Here is a 19,408-nt window from a genome sequence, read left to right on the forward strand (position 1 = left end):
TGGAGAGTTTAATACTTAAAGCTTAGACCATTTTCATGTTTTAACTAAGAGACGAAGGAGAGAGGTAGAAATATATCTCTGTGCACACGATGGCAGATAAAACAAAAATATGGGGAGCTAGTCCATGATGAATATTCAGCTGAGGGGGACGTGCTGGTGCCAGCCCGCATCTCCACTCCCGGATCCTCGTTCCGCCGAGACTCACGAGGAATTTATTGCTCATTTTAATCACACCCAGAGAATGAATTGGCAGGAATATTAGGCAGATAGGCCTATCGTATATATTTTATTTGCATATCCCAGTGACAGAATCACAAGCACATTTCCTATATCCATATTTTTTCATTTGCTTCAGGGATAGCTGGGGATGCAGTGCTCCCCTGGGCCCGCATTCTGGGCTGCAAACCTGGGTGCTGAGGAGAGCCCTCTTGGAGAGAAGGGGTGAGGTACACAGGAGAGTAAGAGGGTTATCTTGCTCCCGTCATAGGGTGAAGTGATACCCTTTCCCCACTTTGCCCAGCCTGCTCCCTGCTGCATTTCATTTCAAGTGCCAACATGCCCCATGCCTGGCCCTGTGCTTGGCCTTACGGGGATGACAGCACCATCTGACCTTCATTGCAGCTTTACAGTGGGCCAGACACGGAGCTGTGTGCTTATGAGGACAAGCTTTTGCTTTCTCTTTTCTTTGTTTTTAACTTTTAAATAAGTTTTTATTGAAATATACTTCTATAAGGTGCATATATCTTAATTATATAGCTCTCTGTATTTTCACAAGCTAAACACAGCTGATCAAGAAACAGACCATTATAGACACTCAGAAACCTACCTTATACTTCCAGTCTCTGCCCATCCCCCAGGGGTAAGCATTACCCTGATTTATTTTAATTTTATTTTTACATAATTTCAAAAATAGTGCGATGAATTCTGTAAATTCTTCACCCACATTACCAATTGTTAACATTTTATCACATTTGCTTTATTATATATATATATATAGAGAGAGAGAGAGAGAGGTAATTCTTTCTGAACTGTTTAAGGGTAAGTTACACACGTGATGCCCCTTTATCCCTAAATACTTGTATTTCCTAAAAGGACATTTTCTTACCTCAGTACGGTCCTCAAAAGCAAGGCATTAATATTGATATTAACTAATCTGTCAGTGTTATTCACACTTCACCAGTTTGTCCCAATGACTATCTTTACAAGAAAAGAAAATTCTGGATCCCAAATTGGATTTAGTTTCATATCTCTTTAGTAGTCTCCATTAATCTAGAATGGTTCCTCAGTCTTTCCTTGTCTTTCATGACCTTGACATTTAATGGTTTCAAGCTGGGTATTTTGTAAAGTGTCCTTCAGTTTGGGTTTGTCTGATGTTTCCTTATGATTACATTTAGATTACACATTTCTGGCAAGAACACCTTCTGGTGTTTATTTCAATAAAATCATTAGGTAGCCCCATGCTAAAAGTAGGAATAGGAGATTAGTGTTTTCTCATCTCCCTAAATAGACTGTGAACTCCCTGGGGCAGGAAACAGGTCTTTTCTTACCTCCAGGGTGTAAATTGCAAGCTCTAGAGCCAGACTGCAAAGGTTAGCATATTCTGTCTCTATTACTTGCTACCGGTGGACCCATGCTTTAATGCACTTCATCTCTGTGCAGAGGAGGAAGAGATACACTGAACTTCTTATGGCTGGGAGGATTAGAACAGCTGGTTCCCAGTCAGATGAGACCCAGCAATTGATGCTAACACTAGTGAGTGAGAGTTTGAGGAGTAACGGGATTATTTACATAGGCTCAGATCCTCACCCCACAGGATACTTATTAATTACAAAGGGGAAAATGGTAGTGGAAAAACATGGCACAGACCACCTTAACCCAGTGATCAAAGTCAACATCACCAGTTATAAAATAATCAACATCCTGTGCCTCCTGATATGATACACTAAGAACACAACTCATCTTCTCACTTGAGCCAGTCCTCTTAACCTTCTCTCACCAGTCTTTGAATCAACCCAGCTATTTGCACAGTGACATGATCTGATTTACATATTAAAACATCACTCTGGCAGCAAGGAGGATGGGCTGGAAGAGAAGACAATGGAATCCAGGATGCTGACATAATGGTCACTGAGTGTAATGGAAGTGACACCTGCTATGTGCCCTAACTTTCTCTACAGGGGTGTATACTTTATGAGCTAGTTCAAGAGATTTTCAAGTCCCTTGGGTGCCTCTCTCATCCTCCAGGCCTCTTTGTTGGACCTCCTGGGCTCCTCTTACCATCATTCCCCCACTCAGCGTTCTTTCCATCATCCCGTGACCCTAGTCTCATCTGTTGCCCCCTGTCCTTTTGGTGACTTTCTTACCAAGTCCTCTCTGTCATTGAAGCTTCAGAGCATGGGAGAAGCCCTGAGATGCTAATTGGGGTCAGCGTCAGGAACATGGGGCATATCTGAGTATATCTGAGAGCAGCCTAAGTGGGCTCTGTGACCCTGACCTCCCATGAGAGGTAAATGGTAGCTTGGCCTTTCTTCTGTTCCCTCCTCCATACCTATTGCATGCTTGCCCAGGGTCTCATTCTGTCTACTCACCACTCCCACCTTCACCTCAGCTGCCCTTTCAGTGAACACATTGCCACTTTCATTGTCAGACCTGTTCCTTGAGGGATACCCAATAATAGGGTTGCCTGACATACCCCTTCTCCCTGTAACCCTCCCCCAAAGAACCACTCATCTCAGCTACCCACCACTGAGTGTGTGCAGCTAGGCTTCACCCCAGCCTCCCAGCCCTTTCCTGTAAATGCACTCACAGCCAGGAGGGGTGCCATATTAAATCAAGAATGATAGAAACCAGTGGCCACGATTATCCGCCAAGATGCAGCATGGGGAGCTGGTTGCTGCCGGCTCCAGGTGAGGACTTCTGAAGCTAATTGCATGTGGCTTTTATTAAGATGATCACTCCCCCACTTCTGCTCTTGTGGGTGGTTTCTTCCTAGTGCTCTCAGCCCAGTGTCCTCTCCTTCTGCAGGCTGGGTCACCTGCCCTATCTTCTCCTCTAGTGGAACTGTGTCAAAGCAGGGCCTCGACCTCAGTCCCTATAGGCTTCCTCTCCATCTCCTCAAAAAGCCGGAAACAGTAGTAGCCTACATTTATGGAGCCCTTACCAAGTGCCTTCTCCCATCTTACTCTCCTTCCCCAAAGAGAATATATCCAGACCAAATATTTTCCTTTCCTGTGTTCTTTCACAAGCCTGGGCTCATAGCTGATGCCTCAAAAAGCCATTCATTCAGGGGTGCCTGGCAAGCTCAGTTGGTGAGTATGATACTTGATCTCAGGGTTGTGAGTTTAAGCCTCATGTTGGATGTAGAGATTACTTAAAAAATAAAATAAAATCTTCAAAAAAAAAGGCCACTCTTTCATTCAACACATTTTTAAAAAAATACAAACTCTGTGCTAAGCATTAGGAAAAGAGCATGAAGCAGTAAACTTTAACCTGGTTTAATCCCAGCGTCCTATATATTTTTATCAAAAAGTCCGATCCATTTTCAGAAGTTTTTCTGAATAGATATTGAGAACTCCAGGCTGGGGGAGAATCAGGATGTGTCCTGATTTAGGCCACAGGTTGGATCTTTCCCGGGACCATCTAGAAAGCTCCTGAGAAACCGGCCAGATCACAGTATAACCTTTTCCCTATACTCACCCCCATAAAAGCCAGGGACCCTTTACCCTTGCCCAAGAAAATAACAGGAATACTAAACTCATGACATCAGAGAAGAGTTATAGGAGTAGAACTGTTTCCCTGGAGAAGACTTAGGAAGACCACAGCGTCCTAACCAAACCAACAGAGTGGCAAGAAAAGTCATGTTGCCTGTGACAAATGAAAAAGATATGTTCTGTGAGGCCCCACACATCAATGCATGGAAAGCACCTAGAGGCTGAATTTCTAACACATAAGGAAAACTGGCAGGTAGAGATGAGCTGCCTTGTGCAGTTGGAGGTATCCCCAGAACCTCGCTGGTGTTGAGACTGTACCCTACAGACCTAGGCTTCCTAAGGAGGGAGCCTCAAGAGCCATTTCTGGGGTAGTGGGGCATCTAAGTGGACTAGGCTCCTAGCTTCTGCTTGATCCAGAGCAACTCTTCATCTGTGGAGCCCATACAGGTTAAATTAGTTAAAAGGGTTCCTGTGTCCCCATCCCACCTCCAAGAAAGCACTGGGTTAAATAGTTATCAAAATGCAGTGAAGGAGAGAAATAACGTTTATCAAAGGCCTTCCAAGGGCCAGCTACTGTGTTCTCTGCTTAAGTCTCTCACACTACCACTTCTGCTATACATTTGCTATGTGCCAGAGACTCTGCCGAGTTCTTTGTGTATGTTATCTCACCTGATTCTCCCCAGCATCCCACCAGGACCCTGGAAGGTGGGTGTGAGTCACCATCTCCGTATTAGAGATGAGGAAATGAAAATTCCGGGAGTTGAATGAACTTCCCCAAGGTCAGCTAGCTAGTAAGTGGATGAGGTGAAGTTTGAATTCAGGTCTTCATGGAACAGAGCTGCTTATTTCTGCCACACAGCTTGCCCCACTATGAGCCAGAAGAGGAGACAAACTTCAGGTGGGGACAACTGTAACAATTAAAGACACTGTTTTTAGAGGGCAGTGCCTTTGTATGGTTCCCAGCACTCAGCCCCTGCTCCACAACCAGTAGTCACCTCATTCAGTTGGCAACGTGTATTGACTCCTTCTGTGAGCCGGGCCCTTGCTATGTGATGGAGCTGTTGAGATGAATAAGACATGGTCTTTGTCACCGAGGACCTCATGGTTGAGTAAGGAGAGACAAACAGGCAGTTAAATAAGTGCTCTGGAGGTCCCAGGGGCAGGCATGAAGCCTTACGATAGGGTCCTTAGACAATGTAGTATTTAGGTTGAGATCACCAGGGCACTTGTAGATGGGAATGCAGAAGACTTTTGTGGTGAGGGAGCAGTGTGAGCAAGGGCTCAGAGGCAGGAATACTCTGAGACCCATCACTAGGAGAAGGAAGGGAAGCAGACTCAACAAACCCTGGCAGTCAGCTTCCATTGCCTCAAGCTGCTTTTGTGGCCTGCCTGACTACAAGCCAGCAAGGCCACTAGCCAATGCAGCACCAGGCAGTATGTGTACATGTCACCATCAGAGCCTTCCAGCCCAGTGGACCTAAGTGCTGAGAGGGGCTGGGTGGGCAGGGAGGAGGAGGAGGCAGATATATGGTGGAGTCGTCAGAGCCAGGTGATGTATGTGGCGCCTGAGGGAGCTGCACAGTGACACTCTGGATTCCAACCGGCAAGCGTCGCTCCACTGGGATTGGCGCCGAATTATTGCTCCATATGAAACCCAGGACTGATGGGAGCTTTCAGTTACAGACTGATAGCAACAGCCAAAATTGGATTGTTTGCTATTTATTTTTTTTAACTTCTGTCAAGGTCACTACTGTAACAGGAAAACACTGCCCAAGCAGCAGGTATTTTTCATCCACTCTGCCTGCAAGAGCAATCTGTAGCCACAACTTTTGTGACAGGGCCTTTCCTTGACAGCTTTCTTTCTAGAAAGCTGTCAGTGTTACAGGGTCTTAGGGGAAAGGAGCCTCCTGAAGATCCATGTCTTTCTGTCCCAGTCCAAGACCTGCTCCCTTCCACCGTCCACCCTGCTCCATGAGCACTTTATCATCCCACCTGCACACTCACCCTCCCTGCCTGGCCCCCAGATAGCCCTCCATTTGCTGCCTGGCCCAGTACTCCAGCTTCAAGCCTCCAGTCGCCCAGAAGCCTCCCCAGAATGTTCTGGTCTTTGTATATCCTTCCTTCTCTGGACTCCCGTGCCACCCTGTTTAGCTGTCAATTCTTTCCTCTTATCTATCATCAAATTCACTTTTACAAACATTCACCAGCTGCCTCCACTGTGTCAGGACTCATGCAGGGAGTAAAAGACAGTGCTTGCCCTCAGGCGGCTCATAAATAGATTTAGAGGACAGAGTCACAAACATGCAACAAATTTGTTTTCAATAGTGGGAGGTTTTTGTTTGTTTGTTTTTTAGAGATGGGTATAGGCTAGAAATAGGCACACATGCTTTGGAGGAAAATGATCAGTACTGCCTGAGAGATGTTTGTGCACAGGCCCTGCCTCACCTTCCTCCCAACTTAGAGCTCCCTGAGGACAAGGCCTGGCTCTCCTCTCTTCCCTGCAGTGTGATCATATTCAGGCTTCCTCCTTCTGCCTTCCCTGAAGTGGACCAAGCCCAGGGCCAAACACATACCAGGCAGTCAGCAGTGACTAGAACCCTCTGGGTTCTAGTCCTCCTCTCCACCCTGCCTTTTCCATCATGGCATGCACAGGACAAAACAGACAGCAATTAGTGAATAATTGTGTTTAATTGAAATGCAGTATCATGGAAGTGGAGGGTGTTCATAGCTCTGGTTTAAAAACCAAAAGGGGGGCGCCTGGGTGGCTCAGTCGGTTAAGCGTCCGACTTCAGCTCAGGTCACGATCTCACGGTCCGTGAGTTCGAGCCCCGTGTCGGGCTCTGGGCTGACAGCTCAGAGCCTGGGGCCTGCTTCGGATTCTGTGTCTCCCTCTCTCTCTGACCCTCCCCCATTCACGCTCTGTCTCTCTCTGTCTCAAAAATAAATAAACGTTAAAAAAAATTTTGTTTTTAAATAAAAACCAAAAGGTTTTTGGGGTACCTGGCTGCCTCAGTCAGTGGAGCATGTGACCGTTGATCTCCGGGTCATGAGTTCAAGCCCCACATTGGATGTAGAGCTTACTTTTAAAAAAATGAAAAACAGGGCACCTGGGTGGCTCAGTCAGTTAAGCGTCTGACTCTTGATTTCGATTCAGGTCATGATCTCATGGTTCATGGCTTTGAGCCCTGCTTCGGGCTCTGTGCTGACAGCACGGAGCCTGCTTGGGATTCTTGGTCTCCCTCTCTCTCTCTCTCTCTGCCCCTCTCCCACTCATACTCTCACTCAAAAACAAACATTAAAAAAAAAGTAAAACCAGAAAAGTTTTCAAGAGGGTAAGTGGAAAGGGAAATAACCTATTTTTATTAAGCACTTAAAACTGAATGCCAGCCATGATGTTAGGCACATTATGTATATCATCATATTTAATCCCCAATATACAGATGAGAAAACTGAGGGGGAGTAACTTGCTCCAGATGATAAGCACATCTTATAAGTGATAAAGCTAGGATTCAAACTCAGGTCTTCTGTCAGACTCCAGAGTCAAGGGTTACTTTACTAGCAGTACTTATTTTACTAGCAAGATGAGCCAGGACTCCTGAGCAGTGGCCAACTGAAGTAAGGAGAATGAGGTGAGGACTAGGACAAGGAGACAGTGGGAAGGACTGGGCCAGCCTCCAATGATCAGGAGCCAGAGTGTGCATTAGGACCCCTGGAGACCCAGAACTGTGTTTTTTACCCCTGAGTTACAGGGTAGAATGAAACTGGGATCCTGTTGGGCCCTGTGCTCCTGAGCCACCTGCCCTCTCTCCCCACAGTACCAGGAGAAGCAGCGGAAGCGTGAGGCCGAGGAGCGGCGCCGCTTTCCCCTGGAGCAACGGCTGAAAGAGCACATCATTGGCCAGGAGAATGCCATCGCCACAGTGGGTGCTGGTGAGTATCAAGATGCCAGCCGGTGCCAGAAAAGGGCGGGGGAGCTCATGGTCTGCTGCAGTGAGGTGTGCATCCTGCTGTCACCATACCAGGCAGAAGTGACTAACATTACAACTTAACGTTTGTTGAGTACTTTCTGTGTGCCAGGCATTGTGATAAGCTCTTCATGTATGTTGTCATTTAGTCCTTACAGCAACCCTATTAGGGTAAATCCCCATTTTACAGATGAGGAAGCGGAGATACAGAGCACTCATAATAATTCCTCAAGGCTGCTTTGCTATACTCTGACTCAAACCTTGATCTGGTCCACTGTTCCCACCCCTAACTTTTCAGGTAGGCAGACTAAGACCCAGAGAGGAGCAGGAGCTTGTCCATCACTTGTAATGTGGCAGCTGAGTCAGAACTAGAACTTCTGTCTTTTGTCTCCCAGCCTGGGACTATGCCATTTTTCAGTGTTTTTTGTCAGCATCTGGTTCAGTTTTAGGAGAAATACCCTGAACCAAGCCTTAAGCGCTTTCTTCTTGACCCTAGAAGCTCTTAGGTCCCATACTGGGAGCCGGAATGCTCTCTGGTATAACCCCTACTCTGATGGCCCTTCTGCCCATGCAGACCCCACTAGAGAGAATTATAAAACTAGGGTTCTGCTCAAGATAGTGGTCTCACTTCTCTTCTCTGACTCAGGTGCATGACTCTCTGAAGCTGTCCTCAGACAGATGAGGCAAGGGCAGAGTAACCCACATCTGGCTTAAACAAGCAGGCAGTGGTTCTCAAAGCATGGTCTCTGGACCAGCAGCATCAATATCCTCTAGTACCTTGTTAGAATTGCAGATCTCAGACCTCACCCCAAACCTATGGAATCAGAAACTCTGGAGTGGGGCCCAGCAATCTTTTAACAAGCTGTGTAGGCAATTCTGATGCTCAGCTCATGTTTAAAAACCTCTGCCCTATGGTGTCAGGACATTCTATTCATGTTGCTTACCCCTTCTCTCCAAGCATTTGGCCCCACCAGATGTGATCCAGCAACTGCCAAAGACAGCACCTGATAAAGGCTTAGTGATAAAAGAAGACATCAGGCTATATTGTGGTGCCCCTCTGGGACATTCTGGAGCAGCATATCAGCCCTAGGATACCAATTAGAGGGGTAATTGAAAAATGAAGGCAGCCACCCCTGCAACACAGCCCAGCCTGGTCTCCATCATCCTCACACACCAGTGGGACTCATGTGGCAGTCATGAGTCCCTCATCAGCAGATAAAAGGAGCCCATGGACCAGAACTGCCTCACCAGCTAGAAGTCAGGAGGCTGCTTAGAGGCATACACAGGAGCCAAGGAAAGCTTTTTGAACACACAGGCCCCACTACTCAGGCCCAAGCCACACCAGGCTGCCCTTTAGGATCTGGATACAGACATCCACTCTCAGCCACCACCTTACAGGTGACGACACCTTACTACTTTGCCAAGGCTGTGGCTGAGGTGGAGGGAGGGGAAGCCCTGGGAGTTCCTGAGGGTTGAAGAGAGAACGAGTTGCCCATGGAAAAGGCATTACCTGCACAGAGAGCTAAGAAAGCAGTCTCCTGTCCACCTGGGCCGGCACTGCAGCTGCCATCATAGTGTTTTCCCTCTGCTCCTTACACAGCCCTTTCCCAGCAGGCTGTCTCCTCCTCTCTGACCTCTTGCTTCTCCCCAGCTTCTCAAGCCCCATAAGATGTGATGCTCCAAGAAGTTGGAGGGAGGAGAGAGGAGGACATGGGAAGGAGAGATTTAGACCAATGTGGGCTAAAATAGCAGGTCTGCACTCTTTAGCTGTGCAACTCCAGCTAAACACGTGGCTTGTTTGAGCATCAGCTTTCTCATCTGTGAACTGGGGAGCCAAATCCAGGACTGACTGACTATAAAGTACATGCTCTTTCCAGTCCCTGTCGTCAAGGTGTTTACCAGCTAGAGTGGGGCACTATGTTCTTTAAATTAGGCCCACAGTTGTTTCCTTCAAGCCGAGACTGATCCTTAGTCTCAGCTCCAGGCTGGCCTCTTCCTCTGATCCTACACCAACCTCTGATGCACCCCCCACTTTGTCTCTCCTTGTTGTTGGCCCATAGCCGGAGTAAATGATTCAGTTGCCCACTTGCGAAGGGCTGTCAGAATGCCTGCCCTGAGAGCTTCCCTCTACCCAAAACTCCATTCTGTTACCCAGACTTTGCCTCGGATTGGGAGGGTCCTACACCTTGTCCTGTGTTATGTAGGTTGACCCTGCTGTGGCTTCAGTGACCCTTGAAAAGACAGACAGGTATTGGGGCCTGAGCTGTGGGCTTGTGTATCTCCTCCATTTGTATGGTGATAACTGTATGCCCGCCTAGCTGAGAAGCCTGTGGCTGGTCATCACACTGATAAAGATCTGATAATGTTCACCTACCAACCCAGGTGAAGCATGAGGTACTCTCTGGGCCAGAATTTGTGGCAGGCAAGCAGCAGCCAGTGCTTCAAGATCTCCAGACTGGGGACGCCTGGGTGGCTTGGTTGGTTAAGCGTCCGACTTCGGCTCAGGTCATGATCTCACGGTCCGTGAGTTCGAGCCCCGCGTCGGGCTCTGTGCTGACAGCTCAGAGCCTGGAGCCTGCTTCCGATTCTGTGTCTCCCTCTCTCTCTGACCCTCCCCCATTCACTCTCTGTCTCCAAAATAAATAAACGTTAAAAAAAAAATTAAAAAAAAAAAAAAAAAAAAAAGATCTCCAGACTGAAGCAAGTATAGGAGACAGACGCACATCCAGAGGGGTAGGCCAGGCCTCTCTGGATCCTCTAGGCTAGCGTCAGATATATGCTAGGGACTGGCTGGGTGGAGCCTGGCACCCCAGGGGTACCATGAGGATGGGCAGCCAGAGAAGTGCCGCAGAATGAATTGATTTGATAAATGGCCATTTATTACCCACACGAATTGGCTGAAACCAATTTCGGTCACATCAACCCCTGGTAAGTGCTGGGATATTGATTTGTGCAAAGTAATACAGTGAATTTATCAGTGTGATCCCCAGCTGCAGGGCTTCTAGCAAGGCTGGCGCACAGTTACCGCCTTACAAATGGAGGAGATAAAGCACCAACCCCATAGCTTAGGCCCCCATGGCCTCTCTGGTCTTCTAGGGTCACTGGAGCCAAAGCAAGGCCAGCCTACATACCACAAGCCAGAGCCTTGGCATTGAAAGTGAGGCTCTCCTTACAGAACCCAGAGCTACTGTTGGTCATGGGAGGGGGAGGATGCCTACCCTGTTGAGCAGACCTCCTGGGATCTCAGAGACTCTACATCCCACCGTTCTCAGAAAAGCAACGAGCTGTCTATTCAGCATATCCAGGACTAGACTCCACTGCTTCCTCCAACTTGTCCACATCCTGTGCTCCTGTCTCAGTAAAGGCACCACTATTCACTTATCTCCTAAAATAAAAACTTAGATTATTCCTTGCCCCTCCTCCCTCTCCCTCACCCCTAACAGCCCATCAAATATCAGGTTCTAGCATTTGCCTCTTAAACGGGTCTCAAAATTTACCCTCTCCCCTCCATTCCCAATACCACTGTCCTTGCTCAGGACCTCAGGATCTCCCATTTGAACCACATAGTGACCTCCTCCCTGGTCGCCCTGCCTCCTTTCTTTCCCCTATAACCACTTCTCCTACCCAGTTGGAGTGAGCTTTGTAAAATGTAAAAAATTCCCTGTTTAAAATCTTTGAGTGGCTCTTGCTGCCCTGACCAGTATACAAGGCCCACCCCTGCTGCTGCCCCACCTTCCTCTGCCATGCCTCCCCCAACCCAGCTGTGCATCACATACACCAGCTGCTTCTGCTTTCTGCATTTGTTGATGTTGCCCTCTCTGTTTGGAATTCCTTTTCTTCTGGCCCTTTCCCCAACCTAGCCCAGCCCTCCCTATCTCCCACATTCTGGCTGGTTTTTACTTAGCCTAACTCAGTTCAAAAGTAATAGACTGTACACTCCTGAGAGCAGAGATCATGCCTCAGTCGTTTTTGTTTTCGCAGTTCCTGGCACAGCTTTGAAGTAGATGTGTAGTGCAGTTTGTTGAATTAGTTTGGTTGGGCACCATGTCTGTCTCATGCTCTGAGGAGAGAAGAGAAGCTGTAAGCCTACCCTCTAGTAGCTCACAAGCATACTAGGAACATGAGTATATTGATAGTTAATAACAACACACATACGACTTGACCTTTGGCCCCTTGGGTGGATAGGCCATTCCCCAGCTCTGCTCTGGGTCAGCCTGCACACCTGGAAGCTTCCCTGCAGCTCCCTCTGACCAGGGGCTCATCCTCAACACCCATTGCTCTGTTCCCACTTGACTCTCCCCTCAGGAGACCTCTGCCAGCTTAAATGTTCTACCATGCTGGGGTCTGGCCCGAATTCAGAATCTCACCATTGGCTACGTGGCACACGGTGGACTATCTCGTGCTTCACTTCTCTTTTTGACAATCCAAAAATGTAATCACCCAAGCCCACCCTATACCTTTCTGGACCCCTCTTGGGGTCCTGTTTCTGAGCTGAGAAATATAATCAGGCCATCCCTGAGTCATGGTGTGGCAATGATTAATTTAGAAAACTGCTTGCAGTCCCACCTTCACGTCACACCACTTCACATGTTCTCGTTTTCTGGACCACCCTGGTCTGCTGAGATACTCAAGACCCAGGCTATCTCCAGGAAGCCTTCTTTAGCCCTCCACCTGGACAGAAGGCCCATTCTTGGGGCTTCGCATGGACATCTTTTATCACTGCACTTAACAAAGGGCATCTATTTGATGTCTCCCTCCAGAGGTCAGGAACTACCTCTCCTTCAGCTTTTTCCCCAAGGTTGGGCACACAGGTGTATAAAAGATTGCTGAACTCAAGTGAATTAAGCCTGAGCCCATCTTCACACTTAGCCTCTCCTCAACACAGATTCTCAACCCGTCCTCTTTCTGGAAGGGTGATCCTTCTAGTGATTCCTACCCCAGTACACCCACGAGCGGGGGTTGGGGGGTTTCGCAAAAGCCAGTCTTTGCATTTTTTATGTGTTAACCACTCAGTAGCAACTGTTTGCCTTCAGAAACACTAATCCTTAGAGACTAAGAAAAGAACTGTTCTCAGGCACCTGGTTGGCTCAGTCGGTCAGGTGTCCAACTTCGTCTCAGGTCATGATCTTGCAGTTTGTGAGTTCAAGCCCTGTGTCGAGCTCTGTGCTGACAGCTTGGAGCCTGGAGCCTGCTTCAGATTCTGTGTCTCCCTCTTTCTGTGCCCCTCCCCTGCTCGCACTGTGTTTCTCTCTTGTTATCTCTCTCTCAAAAATAAAAATAAGCATTAAAAATTTAAAAAAAAAAAAAAAAGGAGAGAACTGTACTCTCATCACCCTCTCAGCCTGAGGCTCCAGTCAGTATCCACTCATCCAGCAAGTACTTCTTGAGCACTTGCTGTGCTCCTTGAACCTATAAGGTATAGACAGGAGATTGCTAATAGATGTGCAGGTGACTCAACCACAGGAGTCCCTCTTAAGGACTCGTTCCCATAGGAGATGCCACAAGCATGGGACAAACGTGTTCCAGGTTAGGCTAAAAAAACCTCCCACAACTAGATCACTAGAACTGATCAGGAAGGAGGAGTCAGCCCACCCAGACTGCCCCAGAACCTTGAGCCGGACAGAGGCAGCTGTCTCCTGTTGTTTTAGTTTGGCATACGATGGTTCTTTCTGTCTGGAATGTTCCATCATACCCCTACTGCCTGGCAGTCCCCTCTCATCATTCTCGCCCAGATGCAAATGGCTCTTCCCGCACTTCTCCCAGTGTTCCCATTCCATTTGGAGCCCACAGTTGGCAGAGCAGCATTCACCTGAAAGGAACAGACCTTACTTTAGGTGTCTTTTTAGGTATCCCAGCACCTGGCTCAGAGCTTGTTTGCTGCACAAATGGAAAAGGCTCCCTGGAGAGGGGTTATGAAGAGAGAGGAAGCCTTATTCCCCCAAGGGTAGTAGTAACCATTTGGAGCACTCTTGGGTCAGGCCTTACCCTTCTCGTTTGTAAAATGGAAGTTGAAGCATCTCTTTTTTCCTCCTTGTGATTTCAGAATGACCAAGAATTAATTCATGTAGTCAGCAATGTTATACCACCTTTGGGCTAGTCCCAAGGGTCCCTCAGGAAATGGAACTCCTAGCATCTGCTCCCACAGATTACACAGTCTGAGCAGGGAACACCCTCCTCCAGGAAGCAAGGGCACAGGTGGATGAAACCCCTTACGCTGCCCCTTACTGAGCCCTAGTCTCCTCTTAAATGGAGACAATACCTACTTCTCAGGACTAGCATAAGGATGAAAAAGATATCTATAAAATGCCAAAGCTGGCGGCAGCTGCTTTGACTACTGTTATTTGTACTTTTCTGATTATCCTCTCTTACGGAGTGCCTTCATAACCCTAGACTCATTTCATCTACATGTGGGGCTGGCTTAGCATGTGTCTGACTATTCCCATTTTACAGATGAAGAAATAAGGCTCTACAGGAATAAGTGTTTTATTCAGATTCAGTCAGCTAGTAAGTGGCAGAGCCAGGACTCCAAACTAGGTCCTATAACTCCTACCATGTCTATTATACTACCCCATAGGTGAAAGTCGACCAGGGAATACAGACCCCGAGAGTTAATGGAGTAGATGTGGGGTGGTAGAGTTAATCAAAAAGGTTGTTGCATGTGAGTTTTAAGATGGTCCAGTGGTGGTAGGCATGGCCAGGAGAAGGCAGGCATTCTGCTAAGGGGAAGAACACAGCAAGGAGGCACTGCTGCTCGCCCAGCCTGTGAAGAGGCAGCCGGGCCTGTTGGAGCTCACAGAGATGGGACCGGCCAGGGAAAGGGCTCAGCTGCCCACTCGGGGACCCTGACACCATCTTAGCCCAGAGAGCAGTTGTCAGGAGACTGTTGGAGGACAGGAGCTCCTGAAGCCATGTATCAAAGGCTAAATGAGCCAGACTGGAAGACTACAGAAAAGACAGTTTTCTGGGCGAGGCTAGGGTGTGAGAAGGTGCTGTGGCCAGGAAGAGCCAACTTCTTTCTTTAAACTCTTGAAGCACCAGTTCAGGCTCCAGAGTCAGCCAGAACTTGGGGTAAAGCCCAGGGTCTTCATTTATTTACCTGTGTAACTTGAATAGGTTACCTAACTTCTTTGCACATATTTCCTCATCTATCAGAAGGGAATCAAGTTCCCTGCCCTGCCTGCTTTGTCATAATGAGGCTCAAATGAAGTTATGTCTATGCAAGTTGTTGATACACTGGAAAGTGCTAGCAGAGTAAGTTGCTGTTGCTGGTCCACAGTGAGAACATCGATACCTATGGCACATCTCAAGTGGCCCATCAGGGTCTCTGTCCCAGCCTCTGCCCCAGCCCAACAGGACCAGCCATGGTCATCAGCCACCCTGCCAACCACACACCCTGAGGCCTGCCTTCCTCAGTCTTTCCTAGCTGCTTCCATTTTTCATTCTGTCGGACTCCATCTGCTTGGTCGTTTTTCTCTTCAGATATTATTAGAAATATCCAGAGTTGTAATTGTTTAATGGTTGGCATTTCGCCTATTTCACAGGGGGACCAGATCAAGCCCACCCCAGATCCATGCCCTGGGTCTGGCAGAATTGGCCAGGGACAGCTGTGCAGTGGAGTCTGCCTGGCATTATAAAGAGCTCTCTCCCAGGTGCATTATTAGAAAAGAAGGGGAAAAGATGGCCCCAGGCATAATCCAATTCCACCTTCTCCATGGCGCTTTTGAACTGCATAGCCCAGCAATGTGCAACTCTCGATGATCAGGAAGCTTTCCTGAAAGAGAAATCAAGATCAGAACCTCAGATTCATGACACCTGGAGGATCCCAAATTCCCCTAGGCCACCTGTCTAAGTGATGCCTGGGCACTTCTCTCTCCCCACAAAACCCCAAGAAGCCTGAACCCAGTTCATGCTCAGCTTCTTTTCAGCCTACGCTCTCAATTCACCCAACTTTTTAAAGAATGTGACTCCTTTCAGATGACCCCTGCCTCACCCCTGCCCCAAAACACATCCACACATCATGTTCACAGTCTAACCTTTGCCATCTTGTATCTCTGCGTCCCCCAAAGCCCCCACCCACAGGTTCTTATTTCTGTCAGGACACTGGGGACTCCCTCTCAGCCAGGCTTGGGCTGCCCCTTGTCATTCCCAGCCTTCAGGTATCTGTGAGGCCAGTGGATTCCCCTGAGAACCAAGCCTTCCATAGGGCTGGGTCAGCTAGTTTAGAGAAGCTAGACTTGAGTGTTTTCTCAGGCCCCCCTCATGATTCACAGAGAGCGTCTCCCAAGAGGTTGCACTTCCATCTGTTCCTGCTGAGGCCAGAACTAGAAAGTTCTTTAGGTAGCAACATTAGAGATTGAGTTGAGAAAGACCACAGCAAAGACCTGAAGTGCTATGGCAGGTATTTGAGATGGTAAGCTGATCCCACACACAACTACTCATGTTCATTCCTGTTTCTCCATCTGCGTCATGCCGGCCACCTTTGCCCCTTCGGATCCTTCCTGGCCTTCATGATCCCTTATTAGTCCTACTTCTTCTAGAAAGCCTTCCCTGATCTGTGTAGCTACTTCTTTGAAACCCAGCCACAGATTGTGCCACACAGGATCTTTGTACCTCAGGACCAGCAGACACTTCCCTAAGACCATCAACTCTTTCTCAGTTGACTTGTTTTCCAGGCCTTGTCTTCTGACATATATCCCTTTGTTAATCTCCCCCTGACACTCTGAGCACCAGAGCATACATGTTGTTCCATCTGTAGACCAGCCCTGCACAGTCCTCTGTCCCCTTCTATGTTCTGACTGCCATGTTCCCATTAATGCAGTCTGAATGGATACTTTTTAAAAGCAGCCATATGTGAGCAAAAAAAAAAGAAAACCTGTTTAGAGAGAGAAGTAACTCTACCATCTATACCAACTAGTAATAATCTACCAGTTATGTGACGTGACGATCAAATCTCTTTATCTCTGGCCTCAGTTTCCTGCTCAGTATAATGGAGTTAAGAATAATACTTTACTTCTCAGGGTGTTTGTGTGGGTCTTGAGTAATAAAAAAATGTTGACAGTTTTTCTAGTTGTGCCTGGCAGATAGCTTGTCCAATAAATGGTTCTTTTTCTAATGGCTCTGCCTCATTCTGCCCCCTGCTCTTATACTTGAGTGATGCTTCTGGAGCCTGATTCTCCCACTCTGTAGTTGGACACTTAATTTCCTCACCTTGAATGCACAGCCTTTGATTATATACTTCCTCCTAAGGAGGGGAGGTCATGGGGTGCCTGGGTGGCTCAGTCGGTTGAGCGTCCGACTTCGGCTCAGGTCATGATCTCGCGGTCTGTGAGTGCCAGTCCCGCATCGGGCTCTGTGCTGACAACTCAGAGCCTGGAGCCTGTTTCGGATTCTGTGTCTCCCTCTCTCTCTGCTCCTCCCCTGCTCATGCTCTGTCTCTCTCTCTGTCAAAAATAAACATTGGAAAAAAAATTTTTTTCAATAAAAAATAAAGAGGGGAGGTCAGGTCTCACTCTGGCAGAGCAGAACTCCCAGGGAACTTGGGACATACCTGTCCCACTCCCGCACCATTTCTCCCTGATGGAGGTCGTGGTTAGTGACAGTGCCAACCATGTGGTCCACCCCTCTGTGCCCTGAGCTCCGCACTACCCTTGATTGGATTCCAGAAAGTACATTTGGCTATACTTCCAGACAGCAGACTAGGTCTTGGTTTCCCCAAGTGGGAAAGAGTCCAGAGCTCATACCCCAGATCCCTCAGGGCCTGCCATGGGCTTCTGTCTCTTGCATTTGCATAGGAGGCAGGCTCAGTCTCCCACCAGTCGTGAGTAGAAGTGGAACCAGCCCTCTGAGAGCTAAAGTTCCTCTCCAGTTCTCCTTCACCAGCCCCCTGCCCCCTTCACCTCCATTCACCATCCACCCGCCTTTCAGTTTCCCTGGCAACGCTGAGTGCTCATCCTGGAAAACTTTATCCGAAATCTGCTCTGGGCAGCTTTCCAAATCCATGCTAACCTGATTAGGTGTCTCTAGGGGCCTTGCCAGCTAATCAGATTAGGCAGCACTAATGGTAGTGAGGACTTTGAGTGGGCGCAGAGCAGTAAAACATATTGTATACTTAGTGATAATTATCCTGCCTTTTGTGTCATTGATTTATCTGCCTCCCTCACTGTCCCCCCCGTCTTGTGTGTTTGGCCCTAGCGATCCGGAGGAAGGAGAATGGCTGGTACGATGAAGAACACCCTCTGGTCTTCCTCTTTTTGGGATCATCTGGAATAGGTAACTGGGAGCAGAACGGCAAGTAGGGAAGGAGTGCTGAGGGAGCCCCAGCTGCTGTGGGGCAGGGTCACACAGCCCACTTCTGAACGCCAGCTCTCAAAACAACTGCCTCCAAATTACAGAGCCAGAAAGAGGGTTGTCTGTCACATTAGGAACAGCTGGAATGATGCCCCTCCCTCCGGAAGCTGTGGTATAGGGCCTGATGCACCTGGAAAACCAGGCCCTTTGGGGTCTGTTAGCCCTGGTCCAGCCACTCTGCATCCCCAGAGGCTGCCCTTTGGGAACAGTTGAACCACCTCCACTGCCCAGCACACCAACCTTATTTATTAGTACAACTTGGGACATAACCTTCTAGCAAGCTAAAGAAAGCCCCTGGTGGCCAACACAGTGTGGGGTGCATAGCAAAATTGGTTTCAGTCAAATGGGTTTGGTATTTTTCTAGCCAGTTGGGCTGGATTATCTGAGGCATTCTCACTCCCTCACTCTCCACCCTCACAGACCCCTGACCTGCACCACCACCTCCCACCATTGTCTTTTTGGGGAGTTTCATGCATTTGTTGTCTCTTCTTCCCCTCTCAGCATCTTCATGGGCCTAGCTCTCCCCCAGATGTAGATTACTGCCACCTCACCATGATACTGTGGAACTTGATTTCCTATACTAGACAGTGACTTCCAAAGGTTTGGCCATCATACCAAATGGCCCTTAGAGCCACCGCTTTGGTATTGCCATTGCTTCTTTATGTTACAAAGAAAGGCTGTGAAGCCAAGGAGAGGTATTCTTTATCCTCTCCCAGCCTCTGTTTGGCCTATGGCTCCAGGGCCTGGCTGGATGGCAAGACCATGAGTGTCCAGAGAGATGCAGTGCAGTGACCAGGAAGTCAGGGTGCTCCTGTCAGAGGCAAGGTTTGCACTGGGCTTCAAAGGATAAGTTGGCTCTGGATTATAAGTGTCAACCTCCCACTGTTAGGATGCTGCTATAGAGAAAAAGTCTCAGTCTCCAGCCACAGAAAAATCAAGATGCAACGCACTTTGATTCTGGTCTCAGCACCACCTCTAATTATCCCAGTGACATTGGGAGAGTCACCGACCTTCTCTGAGCCTCAGTGTTCCCACCCATAAAATACATTATTTCCAGTGTCCATGCATTTCTAATACTCTTTCATTCCAGGAGATAGTCATCTGGTCCTAACCCAACACCTCTTCCTTCCGTCTTACTAGGAAAGACAGAGCTGGCCAAGCAAACAGCCAAGTATATGCACAAAGATGCCAAAAAGGTAAGGGCCAGGATCTGGGCCAGAGGTGCAGGCCATAGAAACCTCGCCATTACTGCTAGCCTCCAAAATTCTAGGCTCTCTGAACCTGTCAATAGTGAATCAAAAAGATGGGCCCTGACCCAGGAAGCAGGCCTCAGCTCTGGCCCCCAACTTGGCTACCAAATATTCCAGGAGTTTGGGCAAGTTATCC

The 19,408-nt window shown here is 48.2% G+C and overlaps 1 protein-coding gene across 5 annotated transcripts in view; it reads left to right on the forward strand.

Annotated features, from left to right (window-relative positions):
* Positions 1-19,408, forward strand: part of CLPB (caseinolytic mitochondrial matrix peptidase chaperone subunit B) — a 142,360-nt gene that overhangs the window by 109,628 nt on the left and 13,324 nt on the right. For all 5 annotated transcript variants that reach the window (XM_042957754.1, XM_042957752.1, XM_042957753.1 and 2 more), the window contains 3 exons: positions 7,526-7,640; positions 17,867-17,944; positions 19,163-19,218. In XM_042957754.1, the coding sequence (XP_042813688.1) occupies positions 7,526-7,640; positions 17,867-17,944; positions 19,163-19,218 (249 nt within the window). The remainder of the gene's footprint in view (positions 1-7,525; positions 7,641-17,866; positions 17,945-19,162; positions 19,219-19,408) is intronic.

The sequence above is a fragment of the Panthera tigris genome, chromosome D1, assembly GCF_018350195.1.
Source record: "Panthera tigris isolate Pti1 chromosome D1, P.tigris_Pti1_mat1.1, whole genome shotgun sequence".
NCBI classification, from domain to species: Eukaryota; Metazoa; Chordata; class Mammalia; order Carnivora; family Felidae; genus Panthera; species Panthera tigris.